This window comes from Gallus gallus, chromosome 1 (assembly GCF_016699485.2).
Source record: "Gallus gallus isolate bGalGal1 chromosome 1, bGalGal1.mat.broiler.GRCg7b, whole genome shotgun sequence".
Taxonomy (NCBI): Eukaryota; Metazoa; Chordata; class Aves; order Galliformes; family Phasianidae; genus Gallus; species Gallus gallus.
Window position 1 is genome coordinate 167852759 of NC_052532.1, and position 25021 is coordinate 167877779.

A 25021-nucleotide genomic window follows, 5' to 3' on the forward strand; every position below is an offset into this window, starting at 1 on the left:
ATACCTGGCAATTCAGAAGAGAGCACGTATAGTACAAATAAATTTCTAAGACATTAGAAAGAAAGTACACTTCAACAATTTAAAGACAGTTATCATTTTTATTCCGATCATAGGTTCTCTTTTTCTATACACACGTGCTTTCAGAAAATCTGTGCTACAACTAGACCACCTGCTTTTAAGACCTCAATGTTTTGCTGAATTATTTTTTTTTTAATTATTTACAATATTATTGCTCCAGGAAAGTGAGCTTATAATAGGTCTAAAAAAAGCTGACAAATGCAATCTTTGTAATCTGTCCCTTGAGAGAAATGGCACGTTTGTCCATTAAAATTGCTCAACCAACTTTACATACTTCCAGAAGGAATGATACTTTCTTTGCATGTACCTCACTTAATGAAAAAGACTTCAGATAAAGCTATCAGTGATGACTGGATTAGCATTTAGGTACCTCACAGAAATTAGCAATAATAGGTACAATTATCCTCCTGCCACCCAGTTGATCAAGTAGCACAGAATCACAGAATGGCTTGGATTACAAGGGACCTCAAAGATCATCTAGTTCCCACCCCCCTGCTGTATACAGGGTCACCAACCACTAGATAAGACTGCCATCAAGCCTGGCCTTGAATGCCTTCAGGGACGGGGCATAGACAGATCTAGAGATAACCCCATGACAGATGGGGCATTCACAGCTTCTCTGGGCAGCCTGTTCCAGCACCCTCAGAGTGAAGAATTTCTGCCTAACAAGTAACCTAAACCTCCCCTTTTCCAGTTTAAATTCATTCCCCATTGTCCTATCACTATCAACTCCTGCTTATAAGCTCCCTTCAAGTACTAGCAGATAGCAGTGAGGTCTCCCTGGAGCTTTCTCTTCCCCAAACTAGACAATCCCAACTCCCTCAACCTCTTATCATAGGAGAGGTGCTCCAGCTAATGCTTCTTAAACAGATAAGATCACTTACCTACTGTCAGCATTACTGCTTCACACACCTAAGTAGTGCCAACGGAGCAAAGCCAGTGCACAATCCCCAAAACAAGCACCATCAACAGAGAAAGAATAATACAGATTTCTGATTATTTTCTTCACCACCTTGGCCACTGGGACAATGCCACAAAGTGAAAACCAAGGTACAAAATGCAATCTGCAAACAAATAAAAACTGTTCTAAAGTGCTATTTTTATTCATACCATCCCGCCTGTCGTGGCGCCTGTCATGAGACTGTGAAGTTCGGTCTCGATCGTGCCTTCCCTTTTCTCTTCCAGGAGATCGGTGTCTCGAAGGGCTTCGCTTCCTCTGAGGAGAAGAGGAAGAACGTGGGGGGTAGGGGGAAGATGATCGCCTTGCAGGCGGAGAAGCTGTCCTTTGATAGGAGGGAGAAGGAGTTCTTTTGCGGTGTGGGGAAGGAGAATGTCTTTGAACAGAGGAACCTGACTGTGATGAAGAAGAGTGATGTCTAGAGGATATGGGAGAATGACGTTGGCCAGATGGAGAAGCAGACCTGCAAGAAAGGGTTACAAAAGTTATATTACTAGACCCTACATAAAATCGATGGATTAAAATAAATCGTGCATTCTCTATCCTCTGTCTGCTGAAAACAAGTTCTATTTCTTATTACAAAGCACTCATCTTCAAACAGTTTAGACTTGTATCCTGGAAACTCATATGTGTATCTACTTAAAAGTTGAATAAACATGAACATTACAAGCAGGGAAATCTCTTACTTAATAAAGTAAGAAAAAATATGCACTAAGTTTCTCTCATCTTGGAAATCCCATAGCTTAACTAAATATCATTTACACAACAGTGAACGGATTTCCTCAAAATGTGTTACCACATGCAAATCCAACGCAGACATATGAATGCTTCAAGCCTTCGAGCTCAGCAATAGCTTTTTTTTACCTTATCAGCATCTAAGCAACTTGCAAGTGTCTTTTCACATGAAATATGCATTGCTCTTAATTCCCAGCTCCCTTCCATTTCACAAGATTTCAGAGACTCCAAACAAAAGAGCAGGAGTCAGAATAACAATGCATTTTCAAAAAATTCACTTAAGTAATTTACTTTCTGCTTTGCTGCTCAGCAGTAGATCTCATGGCTAAGGCCATTTTCTAACAGACCAAGACTGTGCAGGTAAAAAGATTCTCCTCATGTCAAGAACAGAGGAATGATTCAGCTTCCAAGGAGCAAAGCTCTGGGAACAGAACGCTAAGGGCAATAACTGGTGATCTGAGACAGGAATCCAAGTCTGTATGGAAGTCTTATTTGGGTAAAAGACAACATGGTGGGAATCTGCTATTAATATCAGCATTTCATCCTCCTAGTTAATGTCAATGACTCAAGAAAACTGCCTTCAGAGCCCCATGGAGTAGTGTATTGATCATCAAAGGATCAAACTCAGAAAGACAGTGATTCTACCTCTTGATTATCAACTGCAGAACCAGATGTACTCACTAAAGGATGCTCCATGACTTTTCCTTGAAGCCAAAGAAAATATTTTACGAAACAGGCTGAAACAAAACTTCAAGTGAGTCACTCAGCTCTATTAGAAGAACACTCAGGAAGGTGGAAGAAAGGAAGGGATGAGACAGAAAAATAAATAAAATCAGCCTTTGAACATATTTAACTGAAAAAGGCTGAAGAACAGGTTGCATCTGTTTTCTGCTTTAATGTGTACTGTGTCTACGAGTCTGTATGCTTGCAGAAAGATACTGCCAGGCCTGGAAACTATCCCACTAAGATGCATCTATGATGGTCAATGCCAGAGACTATTCGTAGTACTCAAGGGCAGACTAAGAATTTGCATCTCTTCATCTGAATATATAAAATTGCACAGGATCCAGCTGATGCTTTTTTATAGATTAGGGATGCCTGGAACATCTACAGACTGTCTGACATCCAGGACGTTTAAGCGTAGCCTTTTTGTCTGAAAAAAAAAAAAAATCCTCAAGGTCTCCTGTGCATGCTACAGGTAAATATTCTTCATGGATGGCAGGAAAGAGTAAACTCTAATTTCTCTGTCTCCTCCAGTGTATATTTACAATGGCTGCAGCTTGCTATCACAAGAGGGAAGGCCTGGCTACTGAGGGTAGAGGACTGATTCCTGAGGGAACAGGTAGTTCTGTATGCCTCTAAGATGGTAATTTGTTCACATGATCGCATGCAATCAAAACAGATGGCCGAGAACCGGTAGTAAAGCTCCCAAAGTGCTCAGAAAGTAAAATACAGTCACAGCCAGAACTGAGATAATCTAATTTCATGACTTACCATCTTTACATTTACTTTTCAGTGGAGACAAGCAGAATGTTTCAAACATGTTTCCTTCCCTCTAACAGAAGGTCTACTTTTCCCTGCTTAACTCCATTCCACAACACTTCAAATGTCTGCACAGAATCCCCATGTGAGTTGTGAGAAGCAAAACACTGTAATAGGCTAGAAGTGGGGAGAGGGGTGCTGCAGAGGTGTTCTTCAGTATCCTTACTACTGACAGCTGCTCTCCTCTCTTTCCCATAAACAGGCCAATTTGGAGAAAGTCTCCATCAATGATGCCTACATTAATAAGCTGAGTAACCACAGCAGCAAGAATTTGCTTACAACTCTGAGGATAGCTCAACAGATGTCACATGTATTCACGCTGATGGAACAAGAAAAATAAAGCCCACCTGGTGTCTCTCCCATACCCTTCCCAATAAAAGTATGGAAAATAAGTACACCTTCTATTCCATTACAAAGATTAGGGACTACCATTCTGAACAACAGCTTAACAATTCTTTAAGCCTCAAATAAGAAGCTTTCGCCCTTTCCTTTTTTAAAAAAGTAGTAACTTTTCCCAGGGTGGCAGAAGGTTTTTTCCTAAGGTGCCTAGGATCAGCAGGAATTATATATTCTCTGAAGGGTCTCTGAAATGGTCCTTAAGTTGTACTATTTAACTAGCTGCCCTTGCTTTTCAGGAAAGATAGAGCCAAGATTAGTTAGGGCATCATCGTATCCATTTCAGAATGCTGAAATTCTGCTCCTTCTCCAGCTCCAAGATAGATTTCTCACATTTTTTGCTTTTCAATGAGGGAGAAGAAGAAGAGGAAAAAAAGTTCCTAAATGATCACAGACTGAGCATGTCTCATATCAGACTTGTGAAGTTCCATGTAAAGCCAAAACACCTGAGAGGAACTGATGAATGGAAGCCTGCATAATGACTTGTGCTTCTGACACGACAAGTAATTTCAGTGTAGTACTTGCACAAAAAAAAAGAAAAAAAAAGGCAACCACACCCACAAATAAACACACATGAGCAAGCAGTCAAAGCAATGGAGGAAGTTTCTCAACTACAACTAATATGGAAGTAAAATCTATGCAGCTGAACACAACACCCACCTGCGAGAGGGTGAGAAGTTATGCTTGTGAGTTGTTGATTTCACTGGGGCTCGTGAGACTTGTCGTCGCCTTGCAGCAGGTGGTGAATACTCCCTGGAAGGGGAGGAATTACTGCCAGAATGATCTGCAGGACTGGGAGAACGCTTCTGTCTATGGGAACCTTCAGAAGGATCTCTGGGAAACATAAAGAACAGCTTGTTCAACAGGCGTAGCAAGGCATTAGTGCATTTCTATGAGAGAACTTTTACTCACAAGATCAACAATTACCCTTAAAGAAGGGTTAGTTCCATCTGTAATTCCATATATGAAATAACCTTAAAGTTAGCAGAATTACGGAGTGCAAGATATTCACTAACCAATGAATTGTAAAGTCCAGAACTATAAGACAGTAAAATGAAAACAGGCTTACAATTTTACCTAACAGTTTAGTCAGCGGTGAAACAAAACTTCTATCAGTGAAAACTTATTTTGTTGCCTGATAGAAAAATTTCTGTAATATTAGTGTTTTATTTAAGAAGACTCAAGTTCACAAATACTTTGAAACACTAATCACATTTTCAAATGAATGAAAGATCAGTCTGAACCTTCAGCTACTTCACTTACTGTATGTCATGAAGATTTAATATGAATTTTTATAATAAGAAAGGTCAATGAAAATCCAATACTGAAATCAAAGGCTGTAGTCACCACAGCAATACCTGATTATAGCAAATCCATGAGCCTCTTGACCCTTTCAGTACTACCCTAGTTTTCAATGGTTTATAACCTTCCAGTAATGAAGTTGGCAAAAACGAGTGAAATAATGTATTTGAAAATAAATTAGTTTTTACTTTGTCAATTAAAAATACACAACTTAGTGGTCTTACACTCCTAAGTCTTTGCTGTACTAGTCACGAAAGCAAGCATGTACAATTATGTTCTCTATTTTTATCAAGACAACGTAAGGCTTAAAAATGCAAATGTTATATTTATCAATTACTGAAGTTAACGTGACATGACAACCATGCTTCAAAAGACTAAAGAAATAGTCCTATCAGTCTACCATTTGAGATATATATACATATACACGTACACATATATATATACATATACATAAGTGAAGAAATTGCAGAATTCCAACAGACCTCTTCAGGAATGCTTTTTAACCAACCCAAGTCTACGTGTGCTACCAACAATTTAGAAAAATATTAGTCCTCTAAGATTTCAGAAAAGCAGACAAGCAAATGATTTGATAAAGATTTTGGCAAATGAATTATTTCATCCATGAATGTCCAACTTCCTGAATAATAATAAATCTTTCCAAAGAGCATTTGAAAAACTTATTGTTACGTATCTTAAACCTGCCAATATGTTACAGTTTATCTATCAATCCAGATAACACATTTAAAATACTTAACCAGTACCAAAATGGTTGTTGGTAAAGCAGGTATAAATTCTTTACAATTTCATGTTTTATAAAAGATAACTTTAAAAGCAACGTTACATTAATGTTAAAAGCTGATAACGTAACATAACTTACCTCTGCTTCTCTTTTTTCTCTTTGTGTCTTTCAAAGTCACGCCCCCTCTCTTTCACATCCCTTGTCTTTTCATCTAAACGTTCTTTGCCTTTATGCTTTTCTTTGTGTTTTTTTCCTAAGGGAGTTTCCTCTTGTACCGGAGGAGGAGGACTTGGGGTACGAGGCCCTTTCTTTTTACTCTGGTTACTTTTAGAACTCCTACAGATAAAATAAAAAAAAATAAAAGAGAGTGCCCACTACTTCAAATAGTGACTTCCCAGATGTTGTCAGGAAAAGTTAAAATGGAAAGGGCTTTGCAGCTTTTAGGATAGGTTTCACCACTCCATTAGCAAGCAGTGCTCAATAACTTGACTGAAGGGTACAAATTCACACTGAGCTCTTCAATTTATAACCTTTATTTCTGAAGCAAATGAGCAACAATAGAAACTGCTCCCATTCAGACAGAATTGATTTCTAAAGTTACAATGTCCTAACATGAACTGCATGCATCACTAGATCAGAACTCTGCAGTATCTGGTCTGCTTAGACACCCCATTCTTCAATGCAATACCTCACACACATACAGAAAATAACTTAAAGAACTCACATCTTATATTTAAAGTTAACTACCTGACTCAGCACAATGCATCCACCTTTTCTAGAATACGTATCTCACAGTTCAAAAATATTTACATCGTTTTTTCATATAAATGATCACTGACATAAACGTACAGAGCAGCTCTTGCCACATACTACAAGACAATAACACTATCTCTGTTCTCCCCTCTAACAGCAAGCGTCATTTTGAGAAGTTCAGAAAGGAAAGAAAATTATAAAACTGTATTGATTATGGAAACCTCAGTAACAGTAACTGACCTCTGCTGATCCAAAAGTGGGGAAGATACAGTAGATGCTTTCTTCTCTTTCTTACTAGCCGAAGAGGAAGACTTCGGACTAGACCTTCGTTTTGGAGACTTGCTAGACTTTCTTGGTGATGGCGACGGTGACAATTTAGACCTAACCACCTCTGGAGAAATCTTGAGGAAAAGAGTACATTAAATGGTAAAATGTTGATGCTCAAAAGCTTTGCTATATGCTGATATAGATCAAACATGTAACTAACAGTCTAGATGTGAGACTGTAATCATTTACACATCTACTTCAAATAAACTAACCAGAGATTTCAAAAAAGATGACAAAAGATGACATGAGGGAAGAGAAGATGATGCACTGTAATATATTAAGAAGTGTATTACTAGAAGATTAAAATCAGTACAATCCCAGTTAGCAGCCAAGTTTTTCCAATGGACTATCAGATTAAAAAACAAAAACAAACAAACAAAAAAACTTCCCCAAAATTACTGTTTTCAGAACCCCAGTAACAGCTTTGCATCTGTCACTCTACTTTCCTCTAACTTGAAAAGGAACTTTGTGTAAGTTATGCCTTTTGTTTTCTTCTACATATTATCTCTGTTAAAGGTTTCAAGACATTCAATTGCAAAGTTTCTCACTGACTGAGAAAACTTGGCTATGGTGCCATATGATTGAGCAGATACCTGCAAGTGACATCCAATTAACATGTCAAGTTATACACATGCCACTTATCTACTATTGTATGACACAGCAGAGAAAGCTCAGGTCCTCCAGAAAACAAGAAGTCTGAAGTGTTGCTGCTTTTTTAAAAACTGTTTTTAATTTTGCATTAACAGAATACAAACCTCCTTTTTAATGACAATCTCCTCTCGTTTCTCCATGTTTTCCTGTTCCAACTTCATGAGTTCTCTCTGAATCTTTTGGCGCTTCATTTCCAAAGACAGCTCATGATCATAATCATAGTTAACATCTCCATTATCAGAGTCTTTATTTAAAATAAAAAGGCAAATAGATTAACAGATTACATATGAAATAAATATTACTTAGCATACCAGATGCCAAACATAAATATGTCAGTGTCTTTCAAGCATTACCTAAATGCATCAACAAAGCTAAACCAAATTTCTCCTCAAACTATCCATATGAACCTGAAATTAGCTCAGTTATTACCATACACCTTAAAATTAAAATACTTAAACATCTTTAATAAGACTTCACTTCTTTTAGACTTGCGTAAACTATTAGTCTGAAGTAGCAAGGGAAACCCAGAAAACCATTTATTCCTATTTAAGTAACAAAAATATCTAAAACAAGTGTTTTCACAAAGATCAAAAATATGTGGAGCCCTTTTTAATTGGGAAATCTCACATGAAGTGGTTTTAAATAGTAATGTTCTACACTAGAGCTTCCTGTATAATAAGGTATCCCACAAAACAATTAATACACTTGTTTAATTACATCTACAAACTCACTTTAAAATAAAAGGATGGTCTGCATGATCTCTTTCATATCATTCCTGCTTGGCTTTCACATTAAGAAAAAAACACTCAATTTTCATTAAGTTCTTAGCACTTAATATCACACCTTTCACACCACACCACTGATATCTTGTTGAAAAAGTAAGCAGTTTTACTCACTGATTATTTTCCTCATTTAGTTTATGGTTACGTAAGTCTGATGTTGAAAAAGCACTTTGATAAAATAACCTTCAGAGGAGAAGATAACCCATCAAACATACATTAGCTTCCACTCCCCTTCTGACACACAGGAACTACATAGAACTTTTTGCAATAATTATTTTCAGCCTGCTAATTTCCTTCATGTGTCTTGAACGCATGGGAAGAGCTTAAGAAAGCTGCGATTCTTAACAGCACAAATCCCTTCCCAGTCCATCAATTCATTTATATAACGCTCAGTGTTAAAAGACAATAATTCTACTTTATCCATCAGACACTACACTGCTATGATTAACATCATTTTTAAAAATTCTAAATTCTCAAGCTGTAAACCTCAATGTGTATGAATGAAGATATTCACACTACATATTTATATAGAAATACAAGTTTTTATGTTGCACTTTTTTTCTTTTTACTTAGAGTCTATTTCCATGCATATATGACACACGACAGCGTTTCTTAAATCACCCTGAAAATTGAAGCTTAGAAAGGAGTGAAAATATATTATGGTTAGTTTTATTGGAGTTGGAAGACTTCACTGAGCACAACATTTCTTTTGGACTCCATAGGAGTTACAAAGGAAACAACAGAACAAAATATCGCTGCTGTGCTCTTCAATATCTTCATCAATGACACAGACGATGACATCGAGTGCACCCTCAGCAAGTTTGCGGATGACACCAAGCTGAGCGGTGCAGCTGATACAATGGAAGGAAGGGAAGCCATCCAGAGGGACCTGGATAGGCTGGAGAAGTGGGCACATGAGAACCTAATGAGGTTCAATAAGGCCAAGTGCAGGGTGCTGCACTTGGGCTGGGGCAATCCCAGGTATTTATGTAGGCTGCGGGAAGATCTCCTTGAGAGCAGCCCCGCGGAGAAGGACTTGGGGGTCCTGGTAGGCGAGAAGCTGGACATGAGCCAGCAGTGTGCGCTTGCAATCTGGAAGGCCAACTATTTCCTAGGCTGCATTAAAAAAGGGGTGGCCAGCAGGGAGAGGGAGGCGATTATCCCCCTCTACTCAATTCTTGTGAGGCCCGATCTGCAGTACTGCATCCAGGCGTGGAACCCCCAGCATAGGAAGGATGTGGAGCAGTTAGAGTGGGTCCAGAGGGCCACTAAGATGATCACAGGGCTGGAGCACCTCTCCTGTGAGGAAAGGTTGAGGGAACTGGGCTTGTTTAGCTTGGGGAAGACTCCGGGGAAACCTCATTGTGGCCTCCCAGTACTTGAAGAGAGCATATAAACAGGAAGGGGAACGGCTGTTTACAAGGGTGGATAGTGATAGGACAAGGGGGTATGGTTTTAAACTGAGACAGGGGAGGATTAGGTTAGATGCTGGCAGGAAGTTTTTCCCCCACAGGGTGGGGGGAACGGTTTGCCCAAGGAGGTTGTGGATGCCCCATTCCTGGAGGCATCCAAGGCCAGGCTGGATGTGGCTCTGGGCGGCCTGGTCTGGTGGTTGGCGACCCTGCACATAGCAGGGGGGTTGAAACTGGATGATCATTGTGGTCCTTTTCAACCCAGGCCATTCTATGATTCTGTATAATTCTGTGATCACTGAGACCTCTCAGAATTACACTTAAGGAGAGCCCCTATCATCTTATTCTTTTAATCACCTGACAACTTCTGTCAATACACATCTTCACATATTCTACTCCAACAGTGTCTTGAAAACAATAATTGCAACACATAGAGCCCAAACAATAGAAAAGCCACCTACTTAATGAAATTTACACAGGAGTGCCATCCCAAAAACAACTTATAGTGCAGTTCACTGCTAATAGATTAATTATATCTGAATTCATTTGAGTAATTTCCAGGGTTTTTTACTTTTTCAGAAACACAAATGACCACTCGGACTATTAAACGTTTATTTTCTACAGTTATTAAACCTCGATTTTCTACATTACAATATAGTACTAGACAATCGACCATTAATCAACTAACAATTACATTTATATGTTTAGCTAAAATAATTTTCAAGGTATCAGAAAAGGTAAACCACAGCATCTGAACATTTCTAATTTGAGAGAGACTTTTTGGCATGGTTCTGTGTAAATTTTAGGCATCTTAATTTAAATGAAAATCATGTGTACTCTCTCTTGTTGAATATCATATTCTTCCTCCCTCTCAAATGCTTAATCCAATGTATTTTGTTTAGGAAGGTGCTGTGACTGTCTGTATTTTGTTTCCAGCTTATGGAACTTCCAGCTGAACATAAACATTAAGCAAAAGAAGTGCTATGCACACAAATAGCTTGCGCATTTTGGAAAGGTTTGGGGTTGACACAATGTAGATTGTAGATCTAATTGTAGATCTAATACAACTACAGATATCTAGTATCCATATCTAGAGAAGAGCTACAAATTCTTCAGAAAAAAAGACTGTTTCTTCGTTTGACATCACATCTTTCTTTCTAGAAAGAATCCTCAAATGTGAATCAGAATCCCTCCAGCCTGTCTCCGTTGTCTTGCAAACTGTAACTACCACTGAAACACCAACACTTAGAAAATTATCTAAACGTGCCATGATTTCAGTGCCAGTTTAACTTAGTATCTAACAGAAGGTGAATTGGAAAATACAGGAGAAGTGAGAAAGCAATACAGATTTTCCCTTGACTGTTTGCATAGTAAATGGATTAATACTATCAACACCAAACACAAGAAAATCCCCTTCAACCACAGTCCCTACGCTAGTAACGCAGAACTCCTAACACACTCCTGTTATTTCAAAAGATGACTAGTTCATAAAATGCTACCTTTAGCTGTTGTTATTCTAATTGAGTCCTCTTTAATAAGACAGTTGACAAAAATTATGCAAAAACAAAACATCCCTGCTGACTTCAAAGGAGCCCCGCTTTCTCCTCACTAACCAGTTTCAAGATCATCTTGGATCTGCTATTAATCTCAAGACAAAAGGCTCAGCCACAGCATAGGCAATAGCAAAGCTCCTTGTTGTCTGAGGAGTCAAGAAAGCATGCTTAACAAAATAAGTTGGTTTTACTAATACAGCACTCCAACCCTGAGTGCTCCTTTGCTCTCTTCCAATAATGAACCTCAGTGGCTACCGCAGAGAAGTACTCTGCTTAGAGACTAAACCTTTATAACCATTTTTGCCTTACATACAGCCCTGTAGATCTTGCAATTCTTTGAACGGCAGTGAGACCATTAGTTTAATTTTCCTTACCTTCTCTATTTGTTTCCCAATCTCCATTTTCCTCTTCACTTTCTGGTGTTCTCTCCTTTGTAATTTTGATATCTTCCTTTTCTCTATGTCTCCCTCGTGAAGACTCTTTCTATAAGGGAAAAACACTGCATTAGAGTAAACAATTTTATTTTTCAAAGAAGCCTGAAGAAGCAGGTACATTTTACATGGTATTTAGGCTGTTCCTTTTTTATAGCACAAAAAGCATTTTCCCCTTTAGCCTGTTGACGATATACCTTCTCAAATAAGCTGAAAATTCACAGGCAAAATATTCTAATGCAATTTCATATAATCAGTATGCAAATAGCAGATCGGGAAAAGAGAGAAAAAGGGACTTGTCAAATAAGAAGGTTTACAGGCAGGGCAAGAATCAAGCATGTGCCAGAGAATCAAGTTTAAAATAGGAATCAAAAGAACAGATCAGGTTCTTAAAACCATAAGTTTAACAGCATTAAGAGTTCTCAGCTGTAAACAAGAATGTCATATGAAAGGAAGATGACCTTTGGAGAAGCTGAACCACTTAACTTGGGAGGATAAACAGTGTGGGGAGAGAAAAGAGAGGCTGGCAGAAGGAAGGGAAAAAAAAAAACAAGAACAAAAGCAACACACTGGAATCAGGTTTTCTTGAAAGCTTTATCTTTGCTCATTAGCCCAGTGTTATAGGTCAAGCCTATCTATCGCAGTAGCACTCACTTCACATTTGGCAAAACAGCACGTGGTATATAGGACCATGATGGTCCTACAGATACCTATGGATGTCAGAGACTACTCTTGGAGGAAACAGTTTCAAAAGACAACTGGACCTGTGCTACTTTCCTCACCCCCCTGCATTCCAGTAGTAAAGCAACACTGCCTCTGTTATAACCACACTCTCTAAATAATCTATCTGGACTCAAGCCAAGTACAAGACAAATTCTTTTAACTGTATGCAATCAAATAATAATAATAATAATAAAGAATACCCAAGCACAGAAGACTAATTTATTATACAGGAAACCAGAAAGAGCAATTAATGAAAGCCTGCCCCACTCCCCTTTTCTTCTCACCTCCCATAGTGCTTTCTTTTGTCTTTTGGGGATTCTTCAGCGCTGGTACGTTGGACCCCTTATGTGAAGGAAAAGGAGATGCCTGAGAATTTCACTAGCTATTCCCTATTGGGACTTAAGGCATTACTTCATTTAAACCCTTAACACCACCTTAGAGACAAAGTGAGGAAATAATACAGTATCATGGAGAGTCACTCCCAAGTCAGTACAATTAAACTATTCCTTTATTTCTTTAACAACGTCAAACTCTATCTTAATTACATAAACAATGACAGAGTAAGTACTGCATTTCTTTTCCCTAGTAAACTGAAAGATACTTCAATGCACAGTTATCTTCAAACCCTTCATCTTGATGCATTAAGTACGTCATATTCAAAGCCTTGAAGGTTTTGAAAAACTGAGCATTTATTAAATAATACAGAGGAACTTCTCATTAAAGAACAACCTTGAGTCAATTGTAATTTAAAGCACCTTCTACAGTGAGGAAAAGAGAGATTTTCATCACTTTACAACAGGTTCTCTGAAAGGATGCACACAGTCCTAACCTACCAGGTCACACTGATTTCCAGCATAACACAGCACGTACCAAAGGCATTCCAGTGTAAGTACAAAAACCATACTAAGCTCCAAAGCAACTTACTTGAAAAATAACAACAAAAAAAGGACTCATGACATTCGAAGTTTGCAGCTTTATCAAGTCTCTCCTGCAGCAATTCTTTTCGTTTGCTTAGAGCACCTTAGTTTTTCTAGACTGTTCTCCTTGAAGGCTGAATTTGTTCTACAAAAATGCCTATTTTTGCTATATAATCCAACTAATTCCTACAATTATAATCAAATAATAAACATTCATTCTTAAAAACACCAGCTTCTATTAATTCAACACTATTCGGTACTAGCGAACTGCAGCACGCATATTAGGACATCCCTCACAGATACTAACTTTAAAAAACATCTCAAGGCCAATTCACAAAGCAACTTGCCGACAAAGAACCTGCAGTTTAATCAGAACGTTTCAAGAACAACTTCACAGTCCAAGTTAGAAACCATACAGAACCGGTACGTATCTCACCTACATCTCCAAACTTAAAACCCAACCCAACATACTGAAACAGTATTTTCTCCTTTCAGTGGAGATATTCACTAGTGGCAACAGTTGGACAACCATACTTCTAAAAAAGAACCGAGAACAAAATCATCTACATGAGGAATTTTATTGAATTCTTGAATATAGGGGAAGGGAACAGACAAATTTTACGTAAGCATGCTATTTCACAAGTCAGAACAACTATATCCGAGCTCGTTCATATGCTAAACAAGTTGAGTTTAACTGTCAGGAGAAAATATTCTGGTAGCACTGCATCTTGAAAAAATAAATCTGAGCTTACAAACTGAAAGTATTTTCCCAGGGCACACAGTTTAAGCATTTAAGTGATGACGGTTTAGAACACATTCATTTTCTCATGGAAAAGTCTTCAATATAATCCTTTTATGGTATCTGTTTTACTTACAACAAATTTCATTCCCTTGTACTATGGGTGATACTAGTTAATAATCCATTCATAACCTTATAAGCATTCTTATACTTTACATCATTTTTTCTGTCTTTCCCTTACAAAGCAAGAATAAAGTAAATCAATCTCCTAAAGGACAAAAATATGCCTTTCATGTGAAGTTGAAGACACTGTACCCAATTCTGACACATCTGCAAACTACTTCTCTGCAGACTCTGAAAAAAAAAACTCCATTTACTGGAAGAGAAACATTAAACCTTTAGAGTAATATAATTATTTAAGTAGGAAAAAAAAAAAAAAAAGGCCTCAGGTTGTGTCGGGGGGACGTTCAGGTTGGATATGAGGAAAAATTTCTTCTCCAAAAGAGTGGTCAGGCAGTGGCATAGGCTGCCCAGGGAGGTGGTGGAGTCACCGTCCCTGGAGGTGTTGAACAAACGTTTACATGTTGTACTGAGAGACACGGTTTAGTGGGAAATACTGGTGGTAGGTGGATGATTGGACTGGATGATCTTGGAGTTCTTTTCCAACCCTGGTGATTCTATGACTCTCTACATATAGACAATACTTTAGAAGACCTTGTCTATGCTGTTTTCAGGTATATGCTCAAAGTTAAACTATTTACATGTGTTAAATAGATTATTACAATTTAATGTTGAACTTCAGGAAAAATGCTATTTAAGAAAAAAAACCAAACACGTTACAACCGAATGCTATGAGATTTTATTAAATTTAACAGCTACTGAAGTTGAAGTTCCACACTTCCTAAGACATAACTGGAACTCTACAGCACAAGACTTGAGATCTACTCGAAGTTCCCACTACAGCCAGAGGACTATGGCCAAGCACTAAAGGACTCATTTAGTCTGCAAAACACACTTCTAGTCATTAAGTGGTATTTTGCCAATGCTGATAGAGAGAACATTTAAAAGGCTCTTACCATCTACAGGTCTTACAAGGCAGAAGCTTCAGTTTCAGCCTTGTCACTAGACGTACGTACAGCAGCAACATAAACTAGTTCAGAAGTGCCTATTGCTTTAATTCTAGAACAAGCTATCATGTATATATCTATATAATCTTTTGGTTAAGTACAATACTGTCTTACTCTACACATAATATCTTCATATTGAAAACTACTACTATGCAACATAAACACACAAGAAAATGAAGCTTCCCCGAAATGAACAGATTCCGATTTCATTTCAGAGATGGAGGACAATGCTGACTTCCATTTCCAGAGTAAATATTCAAAAGCCAGTGACAAAAAGCACAGATATGAAACAAATGATGCACATTCCTTACAAAAACCTTTCCTAAATGAAAATTAAGTTCTTCCCACTGGTTCCCAAATCACACAAATCTCCCAGAAGCTGCTTTACGTAACACTTCAAATCCTCTAGAGAAACTACCTTCTCATAATTTAGAGAAAAACTCAACATGAAAATTTCCAACTAAATACAGTAATAGCAAGAACCTTTCCTAATTCTTGGTCCCATATTTGACACACTAACATGCAGAACTGAAATAATTCTGAACACAAACCTAAGAATCACAAAAAACCTTGAGCTCACTGTAGTTATCCGAGTCATATAGTACATTGTCTCTGAAAATAATAGTACAAGACATGAAGAAATAATAAAGGGTATATTTTATAAGCTGCTCATATAGGAATTTTCTTTCTAAACGCATACAGATTTTACTGGTTATCTTATATCTCCAAACAACATGAAAACTCTTTTCTTAGGGAAGGTTTTATACTAGTTACACTGCCTCAACTTTCTGTAGAACCTATTCAGGTTTTTGACTGTATCTTCTGGCAATCAGGAAGAACTATTATATATAATGTAAATAGCATTTCCCCTTCAAATTTGCCATTGTTTCTACTACGATGAAGTATGAATAAGACGCACCTAGTTTACATTCTCTCAATCATACATTATATGCATTCGCAACATCTCCTTCCTTCTATTCTCCAGCCTCCTTCTCACTCCTTGCTCACTTCCAAAAGACCTTTGACTGTATTATCTTGCATACAGGTGATCATAACGAAACAGTATTTCAAATAAAACTGGATCATTAATTCCTACAGCACAATAGTAGTCATTTTCTATTCCATTTTTATATACCTGGGTTCTCGTATCTGCAACTGTGACTGCACTTTGAATAGATGGTTTCATTGAGCTGTCCACAATAACTTCTTTTCCTACTGGATGATTTCAGTGATTTTTAAAATATTATTCATGACTTCTTTGTATCAAATACTTCTTTTGCTGTGCACTGCATGGCACTCGCCAATACCACGTTTCATCCGCCATTGTACTGCCAAAAATCTCTTCCCCAGTCCCTACGGTGTTCCTCAGACTTTATTGATTTCAGTTAGTGTTTCCATATCTTCTGCAAAGTTTGACATTTGGGATGCCCAGCATTTCTTTCCACATTCTTAAAGTAATTGCTTTTAGATGAAGTACCATAGCACCCTCTGTAACTTCATCATTTGAAATTGATCTTAATTTTTCCCCCTAGTGGGCTTTTATATTTAGCAATATTGTATTTGTTATTCTTCTATGTTATTCTTCGATCTAGTCTTCAAAAGCTTTGTTTCAAAAGAAGCTATTTAAGATTTCACTTATACCAGTTCTCTTTTAGCCACTACTCTCTGTTCAAGTTTCAATGCTAGTAGATCAGTGAAACGCAAATTTTGACTGCAGGAACAATGCTCTTTCTTCTTTATTTAAAAGGAAAAGTAAACCACATAATTATGAAACTTTTTATGGAGCAAGCTACCTTCCATTACTTCCAAGTAAAATTAAGAAGCTTTAATAAGAGATGAAAATGTCAATCGCTAGATCTCCACCATAACAATGATTCTAATGATGGAGCAAGAATTTTGTAAGCAGTTCAGTCACTTCAGTCTTCGTTCTTTTGGACATCCTGGTTCTCTGCAATGCAACTCTTGATGACTATCTCTCTGCATCTATTTTCTCCCGAATATTTTCTTTGGATATCTCTTATTTTCCACCGTTGCCTCTGTGCCATTAATACAAAAATTCAGTGGTTTCCTCAGCCTTGTGTTTTATAAGAATGAAGCACATTTCTCTGCAGTGTGCTTAACACCTGTGAACAACTCCTCGGTATTTAACAGATCCACTAATTCTCAAACTCCTTTTGATTCCAGTTCATCTTTATTTGGGGTTTAGTTCATTAAGAGTATTTTATTATTGCATGAATAGAATACTATAAAAAAACAGTCAACTAATCAAAAGCAAGAATTACATCAAAATTAAGAGTTGTACCAAGAGAGAAGTTACAGTGAATTTTCAATAATGGTTGGAAAAAAAAAACACTTTTCCCACCAACCATGTGCTTAATAACTAAACACTTTATTCAAACTATCAGAAAATAAAAGAAACACATTTAAGTAAAAGAATAAAAAGACTGAAAGCTTACACAAATTAACAGCAACTGAAAACATGATTGGAAGATAAGCCGTTCTGTTAATTTAATTATAGCAGCTGCTGTTGATTTATTTACACCTCACAGAAAAATTTGTTTTACACAGCAAGTAGGAACAGACCCAGAGAAAAAAAAAAAGAATGGTGTTAATACCTGCAGAAGGAAAACTGATTTTTCATAAAGAAAAATTTTTAACCATTATCTATATGATATTAGTGTTAAAAAATATAATGCAAGAATACACTGATATTGTTACAGAGGCTGCAGGATAATGCTACCAGTTCTGCCCCTATTTGTAACATCAGTGCAGAAATAGGTAAAACAATTCTGAAGTAATTTCTGATATTGTAGGGGGTTGTTTGCAGAAAGATGCATAGAAAATGAGAGTGATGATGAATTAACTTGTTGCAAAGCCCAAAAGTGAGCAGTTGGGATGGCTGATGAATACGTGAGGAGGAAGATGAAATGAACCAGCACAATAGTAACTGCATTGTCTCATCAAAAGCAAATTTGAGATGAACAACTGGAATAGGGATGCATGTAAACAATGGATATCAATAAATGTCAGTGGGAAAAACAATGGATGATTCAAACAACAGTTAATATGTTTTCTCGGAAATATTAAAGAATCTGCACTGTTATTAAATATCGGTTTATCAGTATTTATAACATAATTTAGTCTGTGGGATTTATAAAATCGCTGGGAACCAAAAAACCAAAAAATGCTAAAAAAAACTGCAAAGTAATACAACTGTTAAGACACTTCACGTTGACATATGCCGCATGCCATTGTACAAAACGAGCTATTTGTTAAACATTTCAAATATTACAAGTCACCACAAACAGGTTTCTAGGACGCACTGCCCAATTGCTACTGAGGGATTCTGGAGCTCTGCAAACTCCATTCTTACCCTAACAGGAGAGGACGATTCCTCTGTACTTCGTTTCTGTGGTTCAGCCTCAACATCTTGACGTTTGTTCTTCATTCTTTCCCGGAGATCTCCAGTAGGCCTCTCTGGTGACCTGTATAATACAGAGACTTAATATAACCAGTTCTGTGGGATTATTTTAAAAGAAATACAATCTTAACTATATTTGTTATTAGTATATAGAGAGAGATCTAAACCTCTCAATAGAAGTGATGAGGATAAAAACAAAGTATTCAGTTCTAATAGGCTTAAGCACTAAAGAAAAACAACCCTCTTTCAGAACACCAAGACAGATTAGTTGTATGTACATATAGCACTATGGCATGGCTCAGTGACCACTCTGCATCAGCTATAGGTGATCCTAGTGCCAACAAATCTATTTCTTCTGATCATCATGCAAATGTGTTTCACAATAATTCAGATCGTGTCTCTTCAAATATCTCTAGCCTCCTCCATATTCTAAGCTATGTTGATCTATATAAATACATAAACGTAATTACTGTAGAAGCAAATTACTGAAGAACAGCAGCAAGTCACACAGAAGCACAATTCCAAACACAGATGGAAGTCCATAAGTGCAGATCATTTGCCCTACTTGCCATCCTCCCATGACCTTGGTTAGAGTGCTACACAAAGAATGGCTATCACAAGGCCACATACCAGAGGAATACTCTTGAAGGCCTCCTCTGCTTTTCATCTTGCAATAATATAATTCTTTTATTATTTAGTTTTAAAATATCAGATGAGCTCTACCAGTCATACAACTGCGTATTTTCTGTTAAAGGCATTACTGTGATGAGAGAAGGGAAAGTGGATATTCTGTACTTCTCAAGCTATCTTTACTATTTTATCACTTCCTACTATCGATTTAAAAGTTGATTTATCCCCTACTGGTTAAAAGAGAATAATTCTTGTGTTTAACAAATTCTGAGGCAAAGGGGACATAGCAGCTCCTTCAAATGATGTTTCAGTTGAAGAAAATTCCCTCTTCATACAAATCTAGCTTGACTGAGTTTGGCATTTCTGTGATGGCTATTAGCTTTAATTACATATACCTCGGTGAAATGGCTCTATGAAAGTACTGGATGTGTAACTAACCATTTACATTAAAGTAATAAAGACCTGTGGGTGCTATTTTAGCTGATTAGAAGTTATATCTAATATTAGGATTTTTAAAAAAAATTTGCATTTGCTTTTTTTTTTTCCAGCCTGAATTAGTTTCCTTTTAAAAATAGTTGTTTCTCCCACATCTCCACTGTCATGCGATATATAATTGGTAAAGTTTCTCTCTCAGCTTACATATATAAAAATATTTAAATTAGCAAGATTTCATTCTCAACCTGTGCTCATTTGAAACACAGCAATTTGTTTCCACTTCCTCCTTTGCAATGTTATCTGTATTTAATTCTTTATACTGCATCACAAGGTTAAGCGTCCTAAGATCTAAGAAGACCAGTGACTGCTCTCATTGTTAAATGCATTTAATTCATCATGCAGTTGTAAATAAAATCACTTAAGATCAGAGGAAAGATACAAAACTGTAGCGTGCTGCTTCTTTCAGCACTAACAAGGACCAAAAAAAATACCCAGCAAGCAAATACAAACAAGTTAGTTACCCTGCGTGCAAAACTACATCATCTCTAAAGTATCTGATTTCTGTGAAAGTCATAATTCAAGATAATTTTTTTTCCTCCCATTTTAGGAGCAGAATTCCTTCGTACTACCAAAATTCTCTGAAGCATTCCAAACCATCTTCTAACATTAAAGTGGCAGTTCAAAACTTAAATTTTTGACGGTATTTCAGGTATGGAACAAAGGATCCAGATTTACAAAACTGAACATTAATCTGAAAGGCAAAAGAGATTATAGGTAGTATACTAGTAATAGTGTTTCTCAAGAAGAGTAATTCTCAATAAAACCTGGTGACTGAAGGAGAACGTAAAACTTGCATTGAATGTAGTTCACATACTCTCCAGATATTTATAATACTTTGTTTTATATATAATACTGGCTTGGTTTTACTTTTTTATTTGGAGTGGAAAAAATTCAAGTTATTTCACCCTGAATACTGTTTCCCACGTGGAATGGGGGGGGGAAAGAAAGAACTTAGTTTATCAAGAGTATTCAGACTTGCTTTAAGATTACAAAAGTCATCAGGAAATCACAGGAAAGAAAAATGCTACAGCCTCAGGGTTCTGTTGTGCTCTCCTGCTTGTTTTTGTCTGCTTGGTTGGTTGGAGTCTTTCTTTTTATTATATTTTATTTTTCCAGCTTTAGGAGAACACTGGGATGAAGGTAATCAACCAGCCGTTCTGCACGCTTCCCTCCACCAAACATCATAACAAAAAAGACAAGAGAGTCAAACACTTAAGAAATTTTCACTCATTTTATTAAAGAAGTAGTTACTCAGGAAGCTGTGACTGTTTTCAGATATTCTGGTTTAACGCATAGAAAAACAAGTTAGTCAACTGGCTCATTTTGCCTTCAGGTGTACAAGTTTAATTTTAAGAAGTGGCCTCCTTCCTGCACACTGTTTTTCTCCCTTCCAAAAGGGGACTTTCTGTTATTCCAAGTAACTTGTATTCCAGTACACTGCTCCACGGTATTACCACTGTGCACTGAAAGAAAACTATTAAGCAGGGGAAAAAAAATATCTAATGAAATAACACTTCATGTGGGGCCCATATTTTAAATGCTGAAATTCATCATTTCAGATGTCAAGCTGGTAAATGATTTGAATAGCGTTGCTTCCTGCAACAGTTCAGTCCTCTAGACAGAGCAGCTTGGTTAGGAAACATAAGTTTTGCATATTCTTGTTTGCTTTTGTACTATCTTCCAGTGCCAGGAGCAGCCCCCTGGAACAGGCACACATTACAGTACAACTAGAAGAGAAAACAGTGGGTGTATGTGTGCACACGGGTGTGTATAGGCAGATTAGTATATAATGTACAGAACTGAATGCTCATTAGACATCCTGCTTTCAGTTTCCTGTGCAACAGTATTTGCACTTTTTAAAATCCATACTTTTTTTTTTAACCTACTATTATTGGAGTTTCAGTTTGTTTTTTAAATCTAGAGTAAGGATGCAGACTGCAGAAGTTCAGGAAGGCAAGAGAAAGACACCACAAAACCACTGATCCTGACAGTGCTATGAGACAAACAGGAGAGCTGCCAAACAACTACCAAAAAACCAGTGAGAAGAGATAGAGGGCAAAATTCCTCATGGGACAGCTTATTTACATGCACATCTTTCTTTATTGGCTTCTCCTTTCTTTAGATGTCTTGAAGACAGGCAGGTCTATTACTGCATTCTTAAGCTCATCGGGAAAGCTTTATATGCAAAAATATACTGGCTGATTATAATAGAAAGATGAAAATTCATGCTGCAAGCAGCAGCATTCATGCTGAAAGCTTATGCATGCTACCTTTAAGAGGTTTTTTTTTTTTTTTTTTGCACTTCAGAGACAAGTTTTTCTACTGTCTGGTAATGCTCTGAACTACAGGAGGCACGGTCAGATAAAACCATTAACAATGAGACTTTCTTTAGGCAGGTATTAAATAGGAGGAGCAAGACAGAAAGGCAGTACAGTGTGCTGCGTCCAGCCAAACTGTCTGCAAACCAGACAAAAGACTTCACCAGCAGGGAAGGAGGGAAGGTTGAATGCTTGCAGTCATACCATCAATATGCCCCAGGTACCTGAACACAGATACTGCTTAAACTGAACTGATGGGGAATCAGCATGAGCGTGATCTGCACATAGCAAATAGATTGCATTTAAAATACCTGAGCAACATTTGCAAATGTTTCTGTAATGTGAAATAGCATAAAAATAACAACATTTTTATTATGCAAGTGAAACAGGTTTTTTTTGTGCCTGGCCAAGAGCTATCAAGAGAAGCTTCTGAAGACAAGAGTGCTTTTCTCATTTGTTTGTTTTGGTGGGAGGGTAGGGGGCTTACCTCCCTCTTTTTGTTGTTGTAGGGTGGGTTTTTTTTAAAAAAGAACATATTTATTAAATGTTGAAGATATCAGGCAAATGAGAAGCAAGATCTGCCCTTTGACCTTTATAATATTCTAACTGGAAGAAAAATTTAGTAATAAACCAGCATTATTCTTAAGCGTTAGTGGTGACAGTGAAGCAGAAACAAAGCTTTAGTCATTAAAAGAAACATGACTGCTCTTCAAACCACACACTGCCTGTTCCAAATACTTGAAAGCATGGAGAAAGTGATGTGCTACATTCAAGTTTTTAAACTTCTCTCTACCAGTAAGTCACACATTTTTCCCCACATTTGGAACATTCTGTGCAGAACAGAATAAGATCTTTTCTATAATGAAAGAAACATTAAGCTTACTGACATATTTTGCATCCCAGCTGCTACCACCTTAGAAGCAAAGGGAGAACAAACAAGCAAAGTCAAGGCCATCCTGAGTGTGTGTAATAGGAACAGGAAACAGAACCAGAACCTCCTGCCAACCCTCCTGTTTGACTTTCACCATGCCGCTTTACACTTCGATGCTTCAGTGCACCTATCCATAATCTACAGGTGACACTGACATTACTGCAGCATCAGGAAACAGTCATTTGTAAAACGTGAAGTTTTCATACAAAGAGGTACTATGAGAAAACTATGCTATCTGTTTGGTCCTTTGTAATGACAATAGTAAAATTTATTACTAACATTTAATTTGTTTAACACTCATACAGTGTTTCACCACACAAAGGACAGTGGGGAAAGAAAGCACTTTAAAATGATAACAACATATGAAGAGACATATATATATATAAGTAGTTATTTTTTGAATTTCCTCTCTTGATCTATTTGTCCAATATCTGATAAAGTCACAAAATTCTGTTTTGAAGAGTCACTGCTGGAGAGAAAGGACAGAGATACCTTATTCATAAGACAAGGCAGTGAAGGCAGAAGGGTTACAAGTATGAAATTACTGCTGTAAGTTGTTACAACACGATGTGTTAGTGAAGGACAGAAAGGCATATCAGAAGCTGCAGTGATGCTACAGTCAAAAAAAAATAATGCATTAAGGTACTTGATTTTCCTACTTCAAGTAATCCAAGAAGTTAATCTGTATTCAATGGACTCCATTTTGTAAAGCTGCATGCACACAAAAATCTTGGGAAAACCCACTGCACATTGCCAAATCAATTGCTTTGAGCAGCTTCACGATACCATTGGTTATTGATAGAACATACCATTAGGCACACCACAGCATTTCATTATTTAAAGACAAAAACAAAAGACATAATTGTAAAAGCTATTTTCCTACAGCATGTGAAGAATTCAAAGTGAGTTCTTGATTTACCTTCTATAACTGCTGCTATAGCCTTTACCTCGTGGTGAAGGGCCATGTACGAATCTACATGTGTTCCCATAGAGGCAGTTGCCAGTCTTCAGCCAGTTACGGCACTGTGTCTAAGAGACAGACATCACTGGGTGAATTTCACACTCATTTCTGGAAATACCATTGGTGTGAGTGTGGCAGAACAAACAAATGACTCCACATTAACTCCCATTTATCTGTAACTTCTGTCTATCAGTAATATAACTCTTAAAAAAAAAAATAACCAACAATGAGCATCAGGTTTGGCAGAGAAAAATTTAAGTTGGTGGAAATAGTATTAAAAAGTACAGTACTATTGCTCTTCTCCAGAAGATGGGACAACACACATCATGTGAAAGTTCTAGTACTAGTATTTTGTACACCCATGCGTTAAGGACTTCTTTTCACCTTTACTAACATCTGTGACAGCTGAGTATTTGGCACCTGTGAGCTACTCTTTCCCACCATCTCAATCCTGGAAAAGAAGATGCCGGGGCAGGGAGGAAAAGAAGAATGTTTTCACAACTCACCTCTGCAGTACTTCCAGTGCTGGGTCCAAGCCTTTCAAACACACTGGGTCTTCGGGATGTGCTATCGGATATGGTCTTGGTATTTTCCACTGTGACCTTCCTTCTAATTTTTGACATTTTGTACTACTTCAACCAAAAAAGAAAGCAAAACTGTAAAATCCTTCAGTTTGGGGCTATTGACACTGAACTCACACAAACAAAATAGTATGATACACGTTGCAAGAGTTGCTGCAGAGGTGATGAAGAAATAAAAAAAAGTCATAAATGAGTGAAATGTCTTTAATTACAAGGAATGCTTCTGGTTCAAACTAGTCAATAGAACAGCGGTAATGACAAATTTTCACTTTATTTTATGAACTGCTTTGGATTCTTCAGCTTCCCTCCAGGAAAGATCATACAGCGTTATTCATTTCGGTAGCAAACAATACACTGTTCCGATTCTTGGTCATGTACCTTTGTGTAACAGCTCAAGTGACTTCAAGTGAAAAAACCTTTTCATGTTACTTCACCAGTCTCTCAGAAACGGATTCTGCCCACTGAAAACTCCCATTTTCAGAAATGCATCTAAAAATGAGAGTTCCATTTCTTCTTTTT

At 37.3% G+C, this 25021-nt stretch overlaps 1 protein-coding gene across 7 annotated transcripts in view; it reads right to left on the reverse strand.

The window, feature by feature from the left end:
• The window catches only part of ZC3H13 (zinc finger CCCH-type containing 13), a 45802-nt gene that overhangs the window by 15237 nt on the left and 5544 nt on the right, over positions 1-25021 (reverse strand). For 3 of the 7 annotated variants that reach the window (XM_025146798.2, XM_004938691.3, XM_046914491.1), the window contains 9 exons: positions 24428-24550; positions 23880-23989; positions 18539-18650; positions 11603-11711; positions 7586-7725; positions 6744-6904; positions 5889-6086; positions 4370-4543; positions 1189-1499 (listed from right to left, as the gene is read on the reverse strand). In XM_025146798.2, the coding sequence (XP_025002566.2) occupies positions 1189-1499; positions 4370-4543; positions 5889-6086; positions 6744-6904; positions 7586-7725; positions 11603-11711; positions 18539-18650; positions 23880-23989; positions 24428-24550 (1438 nt within the window). Of the gene's footprint in view, positions 1-1188; positions 1500-4369; positions 4544-5888; positions 6087-6743; positions 6905-7585; positions 7726-11602; positions 11712-12666; positions 12725-18538; positions 18651-23879; positions 23990-24427; positions 24554-25021 lie in introns of all 7 variants that reach the window. The other 4 variants (XM_015276537.4, XM_046914485.1, XM_046914492.1 and 1 more) reach the window with 3 other exon arrangements.